The sequence below is a fragment of the Trachemys scripta genome, chromosome 20, assembly GCF_013100865.1.
Source record: "Trachemys scripta elegans isolate TJP31775 chromosome 20, CAS_Tse_1.0, whole genome shotgun sequence".
Lineage (NCBI taxonomy): Eukaryota > Metazoa > Chordata > Testudines > Emydidae > Trachemys > Trachemys scripta.
The window spans coordinates 5,545,643-5,557,925 of record NC_048317.1 but is presented as its reverse complement, the minus strand read 5'-3'; the positions used below and the strand labels follow the sequence as shown (position 1 = coordinate 5,557,925).

Here is a 12,283-nt window from a genome sequence, read left to right as displayed (position 1 = left end):
TTGGATTCTGTCCCTAATCACAGGGGAGAAAGATATTACAGCATGTTCCAAGGATCAGTTTTGTTCCAGGCCTGTTTTTTTTTTTGTCCTAAATTTCAAGAGACATACATGAGATAAGCGCTATTTCTGATCAGTCTTTCCTTCCAGACTAAAGTGGAGTTATGGGGTTAGTTTTTGTTCTCTCTTTAGTCTTGATAATCCCTCTTAATACAAGTAGGTTATCTTTAAAGAGCAAAGATGCTGGGGAGATAAACACCCTCACAAAACCACATACCAGTGTGACATCTCAACTAATTCATCTGGCTGTTACTACACTAACCAACCACTATTTTTACTTAAATTGTAGTGCAAGTTTCATGAAACCAAGCAGAGTGGTGTACTTTTACAAAAACTGGGCACTCAGTTATTTGTAAAACTGATCATAGTATTTACATTGTATTTAAATGTTGTATGAAGATGACCTTAGCCATTAACATTCAGAAACATCAATATCCCCCATTTTACAGATGGAAAGTCACAGTGACTTGCTCAAGTTCACAGACAGAGATAAGATTAGAAGGCAGGATGTTTCTGTCTAGATATCCACTGCTCAGTGCATTATAATCAAACCTGCCTCTTTCTCCCCCCCAGGTTTGCATAATTAATGCATCTGTATGCAGCACAGAGATATGTTCCAGGTTCTCAGGTCTCCAGACCTCATTTCTGAATGACGCTGCTGCTATCTCCAACACTCCTCTCACCATGCACAGCTACTTCCAAAATAGTTTCCCCTCTAATGCTGATCTTTCCATACCATTTCAACTGCAACGACAGCCATTCCAACATTCTCTTGGATCCATATTTGCTGCTGCCTGCTCAAACACAAGAGTAAGGCAGACCTCTTGTTATAATTGCGCCCCCACCAATACTGACAAAAAGTCTCTATAGTGTATAGTGGCAACTGCTAGAATAGTAAACGCTGTTGAAAAGTGATTCTAAGAAGCCTTTTCCTACAGAATGATCTTGATCAGATTTAGCATTATCTGGAAGAGGACGGTGTGTTCACACGAGTTGTATTGCTGTACCTAAACCACTATTATACCTATTTCATTCTGTTGCAAAAAAATGATGCTCAGCAGGCCACCATAAATTCTGCAGTTCTGAGTAATTTTAAAGTTTACCACGAGTGGATTTGCACATTTTCCCCCTGTTTCTAACCCTGTCACTTACAGTGATTGTATAAGCAGCACAAAAGAGGAAAACACATCCTTGATTGTTCAGCTTAAAATGCTGCAATTTCAAAGGCAGAAGTACATTACAAAAATGTCATGCAGGGGAGACTTACTGAATACACCAGTATATACCCTACATACATCAAGGTCAGATAGCCTCTTTCCACTTAGTAGATGTTATGGGTTTAAATTAATCCAAGAATTCTTCACCAGTTTCAAGCATAACATGTTGTAAGAATTCAAAAGAGAACGTTAACTCACTGCAGGCAGCTGTAATTGTAGGCAGGCCGTGCAGATCACTGCATCTGCTATTCAATTCTGTGTAAAGGTCTGCTGACGCAAGTCTTAACACACAAGAGGAAGCTCTGGAGGGCTTATCCAGGGCCTCATCATGCAAAGACGTAGCTTCTAAAGACTGTTCTTAGGGAACCAGAGGTTAGTTCTCTCTTCACCACAAGCAGCTATTACACAGGGCAATTTACAGAGAAGACGCCATGCACATTGCCCTTACTGAAAGAGGAAGCTCAACTGTGATTCAAGCAACTTTAGACAGTGGTTTATTAGGGAAATTCCATTATTCAATAAAACCCCCAACATATTTAACATTAACAGTTGTTTGGCAGAGTGAGAAAAACTTATTTAAACCTGCTTCCACTTCTGGTTGTACTTTAAGCCCTCTCCTTCCTACCTGTCACCATACCTTCACCACTCTTGCTCCATCCACGCTTCGGATCACTGTCTTGCCTTCTTTGTCTTTCTAACTCAACGACTTCTCCCCTTATCCAATGCCTTTAACAGCCTCCCAACTAGCATTCACCAGATTCCATCCCTTTCTTTCAAAAGCTACTTGAACTACTTATTCCATGAGTCATTCTAGTTATGACAATGATGTACTTGCTTTGTAGCTCCATATTGTTTTCCTGCCTTGCACCTGCTCTAGATTCAGCTTTTTAGGAGAAGAATTGGTAACTTGTTTGTCACATTTCACCTATTACAATGCTGTATCTAAAATCCAACACTGGGTTCCTGTACTGCCCATGCCAAAAGTGCCGCAATTGAGAAGCTATTGTGAAGTTAGTCAGTCTCTTTACCGTTATTACAAACACTACTGATATATTTAGAATGTAGATATTTTAAAGTCTTACTTTGCATACACTTCTTGGCTTGTGAGTACAGGGTTATCAGTTTCTTTTCCTGGTTCTTGTGTATTAACACAATATTTGTATTGCTAACTCTGCAAGGCAATGTTTAAATACAAAAGAGAAAGCTATCTGAAATATTAGAAAGCAGTGAACATTTTTCCATTAGTGAGGCTTAGAAAAAAAAAATACTTAAGAACCCCATTAATTCGAGCCCAATAACTTGACAGTCACTCTATAAGCAATACGGAGAACAACATAAGCTAAGTATGTCCATTGAATTCCAGTAGTTAATATCAAATACTAAGGACAGAAAGACGCAAGATCTTTCAAGACAGGCTTTGCAAGTCAAATGCAGCTTTTAACCAACATCTTTAACATTCTGCATTTGTACAGAACATTTAATCAGCACTGTATGTACTCAAAAATCCCCAAGAAAAAACCTCTGTCTTGTATTCTGGATGAGGAAATACTGAGAACAGAGAAACCCTGACCTAGCTCTGTATGTAGATCTATTTTATGTTAGAGTCAAGAAATAATGCACAGGTAAAAAAATTTTGCATCTAATTGGCAATGAGTTATACAAGAGGGTTGGACTTCAAAACAGAACTCATGGCAGAGCTCCCATAACACACAGGGGAGGGGTACTCAGACAAACCAAAGGAGGAGTGCGGGGCAACCTTCAACTGATGAGTGGATGCAGCAGAAGTTGCATAATGGTCATCGCTGGGGTACTCCACAGTGGAGGAACCTGCAGTTCTGCCATCAACGATACCGGATCCAAGGAGCCTGTGGGAAAGACGGGGACTGGAAGAGTAGAGGGGAAAAGTTTGGGAGAGGGAAGAGAGTCAAATATAGTATCTGCATGTTGTAAAAGTTCAGCGTTAAGCTTCAGAGAATTAGAAATGCATAGAAGCTCCTTGGTTCTATTTAACAGCAATTCTCAGTGCCCACATTTGCCACCTATAATAGTTGGAGACATTTAACACAGACTAGTTTAAAACAAAAAGGTTTCCAGTCCATTGAAATCATGGAGTCTGTATTGTTGCCCAGCTTGAGACATCCCTCACACACTTGTACTTCACAATTTTACCCTCAATGTAACAGTTTCAAATCCCCACACCTCCCAAGCCACTCAATATCTCCATTGGTCAAAGTGTTTTGTCTGCGTAGGCAGGTCATGCCATACAACTCTGCTCTCTATTTCCCAGAAGACCAACAGCGACAGCAGCAGTGCATGACAGATGGAAGAAACCTCACCCGATGGCTGGGGAATGTTTTAAATGACTCATTTATCAATAAAAAAAGTTATATATTCTTAAAAGAATGACAACCTCACAGTTGCAATTCAACTTGAGTGGAAAACTTTTCTTCCCATGGTTCCAATCTGGCAGTCCAGTAGGCAGACAGCTTTTGAGTAAAACCCCACACACTTGGTTGGGCAGCATATCATAGCCTGTTTTGGCAGCATCCTTTTTACATAAGTATACCCAGCTGTCACTCATGCAGCAAGATGAGAAGAAATCCTGAGAAACGGGGCTTTTGGGGGCAGAGTCCTGTGAGCAGCACCTAGTGCAATGAGGTGCCGGTCCAGAATGGGGTCTTTGAGAATTAATATTAGCATTGTAGTCATACCTAATAGCTGCAGGTGTGTAGCCACTAAACCCAGTGACCTAGAGAAAATGTTAGCAAGGCAGAATCTACCGTTAATCTTGTGATTTGGTATCTATAGCATGTCACGATCAATAGTTATCAGTCTGATATGATGATCTCATGTCACCAGAGCCCACACATTTGTTCAAAAAGAAACAACTCATTTCCAAGCTTCTGCTGCCAGAAAGCAACACAGCCTAGCTCTATTTTAAAAGAAGGGTGTATCTTGTTCACTTCTCCCCCCAGATCATCCAATTTGATTCAGATTAAAAAGTACTCAGGGTACGTCTACACTGCAAAAAAGATATCCACAGCAGTGAGTCTCAGAGCTCGGGTCATCTGACTCAGGTTTGCGCTACAGGGCTAACAATAGCAGTGCAGACTTTCCTGTTCAGGCTGGCCGTGGGCTTTAAGATCCAGCCTCCACGCCAGGTTTCAGGGTCCAGGTTTAGCAGGAACATCTACACTGCTATTTTTAGCCCCATAGCACAAGCCTGAGTAAACTGATCTGGCCTCTGCGGCTAGGTTTACACTACAACTTACACTGTATAACTTATGTCGCTCAGAGGTGTGAAGAAGTTATCCCCCCAAGCAATGCAAATTACATAGACCTAAGCGCTGATGTGGACAGTGCTACATCGGTGGGAGAGCTTCTCTCAATGACATAGCTACTGTCGCTTGCGGAGGTGGATTTATTATGCCAACGGGAGAGCTTAGAGCATCTTCACCAGACGCAACGCAGCAGCGCAGCTGCATCATTGTAGCACTTCTAGTGTAGACCAGCCCTGAGACTCGCTGCAGTAGGGTTTTTTGTTTTTCAGTGTAGAAGCACCCTCATTCTCTCAACTGTAGACATTAAGCAGCATTTTGTAACTTTTTTCTTTCTCACACTGCAGAGCTTTTGCTTAATTTCCTCTCAGTTCTCCAAAACAGGACATCTGCAACCACTGCCTGCAGTGTTTATTAGCTCAAGGCAGCTTCAGCGCTTCAAACCTCTCCCCATTTTCACCACCGAGATTGATCCTCTTCCCTCCATAGCCCCAGGACCAAGCATTATATTTCTAAGACGCTATTCCCAATTCCTAATCTTTGGAGTGTCTCTAAATATAACAGATCATGTTTGCTCACTCCTTAGGCCAGTGCATCTTCTCAACAAGCATGTTCTCTTTATCATGCTCAGACTATGCTAGCCAAAGCTTGTGTTCCAGTACTTGAGTTCCCAGGGGCTAGAGGTGGGGAACATAGAACAGAAGAGATGCTGATAATGGCTCCAACAGCTCTTTTGGAAGAAAAACTTGAGAACTAACATTTCTTTGTAATGCATAAACCTCAGTAGTTTGAATCTGAGAAACAGTGAAGGAGAAGCTAAGCAGCATAAAGTTTGCCCTTCCAGAGATTTCTACGACCAAGATACCACACTAAATAGAACTAAACATTTTATTAAAGTGAATGTTTAAAATGAAATATACATGAGTTAAGAGGGAAGGTACTGTACATCTGGGGTCAGGCTTCGGTTATGGGGGGGGTTACAGGTATCGGTTGCAAGGATGAGAAGATGCATACATATCGCATAACCTGCATAGCCCCAGATTGGGGTGCAAGGGTTTTTAAAGTATCAGTGGATAAGTTAGGGTGACCAGATGTCCCGATTTTATAGGGACAGTCCCGATTTTTGGTTCTTTTTTTTAATATAGGCTCCTATTACCCCCCACCCCCGTCCTGATTTTTCACATTTGCTGTCTGGTCACCCTGGGATAAGTGGGCTCGGGTACGCCACCCATAGAACGTATAAGGAGTCCAAGTCAGTATTGGTGTAGCGGATAAGTACATGGGTGGGGTGCATCCCTTGGTCTGTCAGGGAAGGAAGTGGGCTATTTCCCTGGTCGGTGGTCTCAGTTACTCAGTGTGGTATTGACGGTGTCCTGTGATGTGTTCCGTATAAATGTCTCTACTACATGACCAGAAAGAGGAGGGACAACTGCATTTTATCCCCACTGATTGAATATTATTGCAGCCAGAGACCTAAACTTTTTGTAAGGCACTAGAGTGAATAGGGCCCTGGTCTTATGATCATGTAATTCAGACCTCCTCCAAGCAGAGCTAGACAGTGTGGTAGAAGAGAGAGTGCCTTGTCTACACTCGTACTCTCACTTTTGGTCCAACCAGTGGATCTGCACAAGAATGTGAGATCTCCCAGAGAGAGTTTAGGATGGACAACTAATGGGTTCCTCACTTGTGCTCTCAGGGATTTTCAGACTAAAGCAGGGGCTTGCTGGAACTACTTGATCACTCCTCGAAGGAGGGCCAGATTCATGAGAGTGTATCAAGGAAAGCTTTGCTCTCTGAGACACTAGAAGGAGTCTGACTGGGATGCAGACATGCTATGATTGGGGCCTATGCACAGAGTCACTGGGGAGGCTATGCATTTCTCTAAAGTGTTTGCCCACGGAAGCATGCCAAGTCACACCCTCCTCATTAGAACAAAATGCTGTGCACGCTCTCTCTCAGGTACATCTATAGTGATGGGCACTACCCTGACAAGTGATGACAGATATTACATCCCATGTCGGCATGGGATGTAGTATTTTACCTGTGTCTATTAAGGCACAAAATCAGTAGAGGTTCTGAATCAAGCAAACTTGGCTTTTAATCGCTTGCCTGAAACGCATCTCTTCACCAGGAAAGAAGATACTACGTTTGCGCCACAGCTCAGAGAGCCTCTCTGCAAACCTTTTTGTCAGGCAAAGAGGTACGCCTACTATTCTGAAAGGAGGCATTTCCTGTTCACAACAGGCAGAAAAACAGGGCTAGAATCCCCAAGACAAACCACCGTGTTTAAAAAGTTGTAGGTATCCTTTGGGATATGGTGTTATAGAAATCTAAGTTGTTCTTAGCACGGTTATGCTTCTAGTGTGGATAGGATCAAAGCACTGATGTTCCTGGAAATGAGATCATCATCCACATCCCAAGTAGTTCTCTTCTGCGGACTGAAATGAAGGAAGAGGTGGATGCACAACATGACTCCAGTTGAACCAAACTGCCATTTTGCAGCATTCAGTTCTTTATTTCTTTCCCACTTCTGTGGAGACAGGGCCTGAGAACTCATAATCCAGCTTGTGAGTGAGGTCATTTGAAACATCTCACAGAACTGGAAGTGTGGGTGGCAGTTGAATGGAGCTAGATACAGCCTAAGTAGCACTAAATACAAGAAGCCAATAAGCTGAGCATAAAAGCAAGGAGACAGGGAATTAAATTGTAGTGTTACATGCCTATAAGTACTTTTTATCGTAGTTTATCTGGCTAGAAAGAAGATTTTCCTCCTCCTCCCCCAAATCAGTGAACAATCTTCCCTCTCATTCCTTGGTCATCTTTCCTGGACTCCATCTCAACATCGAAGTGTTGCACATCTCCTAAATGAAGTATGTTGCACTGAATTTGCCGACAAGGAAAATGAGCACAAAAACGCCCCCAAGGAACAGGCTTAATGTGAAAGTATAGTCTAAGGGGAATCTTGATAAATTACTTTCCGCAAAACTGCCATTTTCAGCGACAACTGCCGCAGGTCAGCGGTAATGGCTGCCGATGGAAGAATTTATTTAATCTTGCAGGGGATACAGAATTTGTCAGCTAGAAACCAAAACAAGATTTTTACCATCTTCACAACTGGGGGATATTTATTCATGCATCGCACAAGTTCAATGAAGATTCTTCTAATCATATCAAAATGACACGGTGCAAGATTCTCCATATGCTTGCACTCTATTTGAGTGCTTTTATGGAACAGAAGTCAGATTTGCAACTAATTAGAAGCACACAAAATAACCTACTGTACTTAAGACCAGGTAAGTCTTTCTACCAAAACAATCAGTATGTTATTTCTCTCCTTGTAAACCCCAGAGGAGTTAGCATGCACCAGCTGGTCTTCTCTCATTAGAAGTCATTTTTATTTAAGAGCTTTAAGTTACCTAGACGGAAGAGGTGTGTGTCAAACAAAAAATGTTCTTTATGCTGCGCAAACATTAAAGGCCTACTCCCAATGAAGGGGAATTCAGCTGACTTCAATATCACCAGGCTTTAGGTTAGTTTCTGCAGCAAGGGCCTGATGGTAAAAAAGTGGATGAGCAACCACAATTTCAACACAATGAAATTGTGGGAGCCCCATACTTCATGAGCAGGCCTTAACAGTGGCAATGGAAAGATACATTTCTGTAACTGTATATATAATATAACCCATCTCCTCAGGAAGTTAACAGACTGTGCCTGGCTGGCAGTGTTCACAGAAATACCCAATAACCACAAAGGAAGTGCGTTTGGCTAAAGAACTACAGACTTCACTTATGGTTCATGAGAGCTGAGGCTTCCTCCACCCTGCCACTGTTAGTACAAATGACAATTCTGTTGCAGAAACAGCAGCTACCATTCAACACAACAGAAAACTGGTTCAATCTTGATCAATTTAAGTTTGTTCGTTTACAAAAAGCCTCTTCCTGTTTCATGACTGATTTCACAGTAACAAGTAACTCACCATCTTTGGTAATAATGCTGGATTGTAAAACCTCACTTCCTGCACACCAGTGCATTCTGGAATTGTAACATTCCAACTATCTATAAACAGGATAGGCAGCCACTTTAAAAAAGAAAATCACACTTATCCAGGAGTCTTCTCTGCTGAGACATCTTGTTTGTTTATACATTAACAGGAGAAAGTACCAATCCTCATTGTTCAAAATGCAATTATGAGATTTAAGAATGGCTTTTATATACCCAGTTTTGTTTAATAGCCGATACATACATCCAAGATCTAGCAAATGGGACAATGATCTCTACCCCTTAAAAAAAGAAAAAGAACATTCAGCTTACATGTCAACTAAAAAAACCCAAATAAAATATATACATTATAATTGGAATGTAAAAACACTTCTCTCAGTTGTGTCATCTTCTCTCCAATACATGCAGCATCATCCATTTATGCAGTTTGCTACAGCTCCAATACACAAAGCGTTAGAAACCGAGGATACGTATCCAACTTCAACCCAAATGCCTCCCACAAGAAAATAAAGCAGTACTTGAACAATAATTTTGCATTTCTGTTACTCATTTTCTCCACAGATCACAAAAGTGCTCTTTACAATTGTTAATTAGGCCTCATACTGATCTGATATACATAAATATCATCCCTCTGTAGAATGGAAAGAGAGAAGCAGAAAGGCATAGTGATTAACCCAAGATCAGTTATTGGCATAACCAGGAATCCAGATTCCAATCCCCTACAGAAATTCATTAGGCAAACATTCCAAGAGCCTAAGCGATTGTCCTTAAGTTATTGTTATAGCAAAAATAGCACAGAAGGCTCAGAACAGTAGGCCATGTGCAAATACACGGATGTGCAAGAGGATGAGTTAGGGGAGAAGTTGTTGCCTTTTTGCCTTTGATTGCTTTGCCTTTTCACTTTTGAAGTCAGATCTTTAACAATTTATTCCTCTCCTACAATAGTAGTTAAAAGAGAAAACAGTAAAAATTCTGACATTAAACATAGTATCTGGAGCCATTGCAATGTGACATTCTTCCAGTGACACTTAATCAGCTCTAGGGCTACTTCACATAAGGTCCATTTCCATTCAGATACCCACAGGATCCTATTATTATGTGCTTCTTCAGACATTATCCCATGCCCATGCCAACAGCCCTAATGTAAGGTTACAGTCTGTAGGAAGACACAATAGAGGATATGCTTTGGCTGAGAATGTTTTGTGAAGTTATGTAATCCAGTTTTTAAAGTTCCCCTTAAAAAGCATTTTATTTAGCGAAAGTCCAGTTCACATACAGGGTTAAGTGTTTGCAAATTGTCAGTATTTGAAATTCAGCCACCATTTATTCAGGATGTTTGAAAGAGTCCTTAGAGACAGATTTTAGCCATATTTTCTATTCAACTCGTTTGCCAAATGACATGAACAGCAGAGCTACAAAACCCTGTTTCTCAGGAAACAATCACAGAAATGGCATCTGACTCTTGACTGTAGTGATGCTAGCGTAGGCTGCTATAATTCAGAATTCATTAGCTAACCACAGTATGAAGTTTGGATAAAACCAAGCAGCTTTTACTGCCAGCACTCTTCCCATTTGAACTGGACCCATCCATTGTGATATGAAGGAGAAATTTACTGAGAGGAAATTGGGGAGAAGTTTCCACCCCACACACTTATACAAACTGGGCAGGTATTGCTCCTTTGTTTGCACTAAACTGGTATTTAGCATCTGCTCAAGAGGACAAGAATACCTTTTTGAATACACAACAAGCCTAGACTACAAGATTTTAGACCTCAAACTGTCACATATGGAGATGTTATGAGCAGAGGGTAGAAAACATCCAAAGAAAGTGCACTGTCTACCTGCTTCCCTCACAAAAAATTCTTTAAAGAGCTTTCATTAGTAAGGGTAAGGTAACAGATGGAAGCCTGACTTAGTGTCAATGTGTGTTCCAAAATAGCATGGAGTGCAAATAAAGTTAGCACTTTAGGTTTGATTCCTTATGTTGAACACCTGTGTTATCAGAAAGTCTGTCAGGTGATAATGAGCATCAGCTGATGGCCAACATCCACCACCAATGAATCACACCTCCTCTGTCCAGGAAGATGCCTGGCACTACCATGGAAGCCTCATTTAACCGTGATGGGGACTTGCTGTCAAAAAACTCCAACAAGAGAAGGCTTTTGGGGCCTAGTCAAAACTAATCCCACACATTCCACAAGTGAATTCCCTCCATGCCTCAAGTCCTCCTTGACCAAGTTTGGATGCATAACGTTTTGTTCAACAACCTTGTCTTGACAATGACTTGTACGTCAGCATGCAAATGAGTTCGCTCCTCTTCCTCTATCAACCTACAGCATTTATAAATACACAAGCTGCTGAATACTATGCTCTAAAGTGGCCCGGTTGACACTGTTACATAATCACCGCATTGAGCCATCCCTAGATATGTTCTTTCTACAGGTCTCAGAGCGGTAGCCCTGTTAGTCTGGATCAGCAAAACGAACAAGAAGTCCTTGTGGCACTTTAGCGACTAACAAATGTATTTGGGCACAAGCTTTCGTGGCTAAAACCCACTTCCCTATTCCCTTCACCTACTGAGTCAGGGATCATGTTCACAACCTGCTTGCGCCCCTTCGGTCCCTTCCCATTCACGCACACAAATACACCCTGTCTGACTCAGAGAGTGCAGGAGGGGGTCACTGCACAAGACATTAGACACCTAGAGAGAGAACAGGCAGCCCACTAAGAGATTCCCAAGCCATGCTGCCGTGGATAACACACACAGCATTTTTATTTTGTATTGCAAACCAACTCCCTCGCCGCCCCCCCCACCCAACAACATCTGCAGGTACAAGCCCTCAAGCATCCACCCCACCCCACCCCACCCAGCCCCTTCCCAGGGGATCAGGATCCGCCAGGTGCCTTTACATTTTGCACCCCCCCCAGCTACCGGCAGGGGGGAGCCCCCAGCCCGGCCCCCCCAGGCGGCGTTTACCTTTGGCCTGGCAGTCGGCACAGTACTTGTTCTCCTCCTCCAGCAGCAGGCTGGCCAGGACAGCCTGGTACCGGTCCACGTCCCGCACCGACTTGCCCGTCATTGCGGGGAGAGAGAGGGAGGGGGGCGGACCCTGCTCCCCACCCCCCAGAAACAAACCGCCCGCGGCCCCTTTAAGGGCGGGTCGCCCCCAGCGGCGCTGCCCCCCCCCCAAGGGTCCCTGCGCCCCCGGACCGGGCCCGGCCCCGCAGTCACTCGGGATCCCACCCGCGCGGGGCTCCGGGCCCCTGGCAGCCGGGAGCGGAGCCGGGTCCCTGGCAGAGGCGGCGGCGGGGGGGGGTCTCCGGGACTCGCTCCCGGCAACGGCCGCCGCTGCCTCAGGCTCAGCCGCTTCCTATTTCCGGCCGGAGCGAGCCGGGCAGGGGAGGAGCCAAGGGGGAGAAGGGGCGGGGCTACGGGCCGGTCCGCGCCCCGTCCCCATTGATCCGGCGCCTCGCGTCACGCCGCGGCGGATCAACCGGGAACCAATCAGGGGAGAGGGGGCGGGGCGGGGCGTAAGCCGAGAGCCGGGGCGGGGAGAGACGTGATAGAGCAGGTCACGTGACTGAGGCCGTGGGAAGGGGTTGGAGGAAGAGAAAGACGCGGGAGGGGGAGGAGAGTGGTGGTGGTGGTGGTGGTGGTGGGGGGATGGGGAGGGGGAAGGCGGGATGCGGGGAGGACGTATGGGGAAGAGGGGAGAGGAGGTATGGGGGGAA

At 43.9% G+C, this 12,283-nt stretch overlaps 1 protein-coding gene across 1 annotated transcript in view; it reads right to left on the bottom strand.

The window, feature by feature from the left end:
• The window catches only part of SMAP2 (small ArfGAP2), a 35,499-nt gene extending 23,591 nt beyond the window's left edge, over positions 1-11,908 (bottom strand). Inside the window, exon 1 of the mRNA XM_034753842.1 lies at positions 11,529-11,908. Coding sequence (XP_034609733.1) covers positions 11,529-11,631 — 103 coding nt within the window. The 5' untranslated portion in view covers positions 11,632-11,908. The remainder of the gene's footprint in view (positions 1-11,528) is intronic.
• Positions 11,909-12,283: the final 375 nt, after the last annotated feature.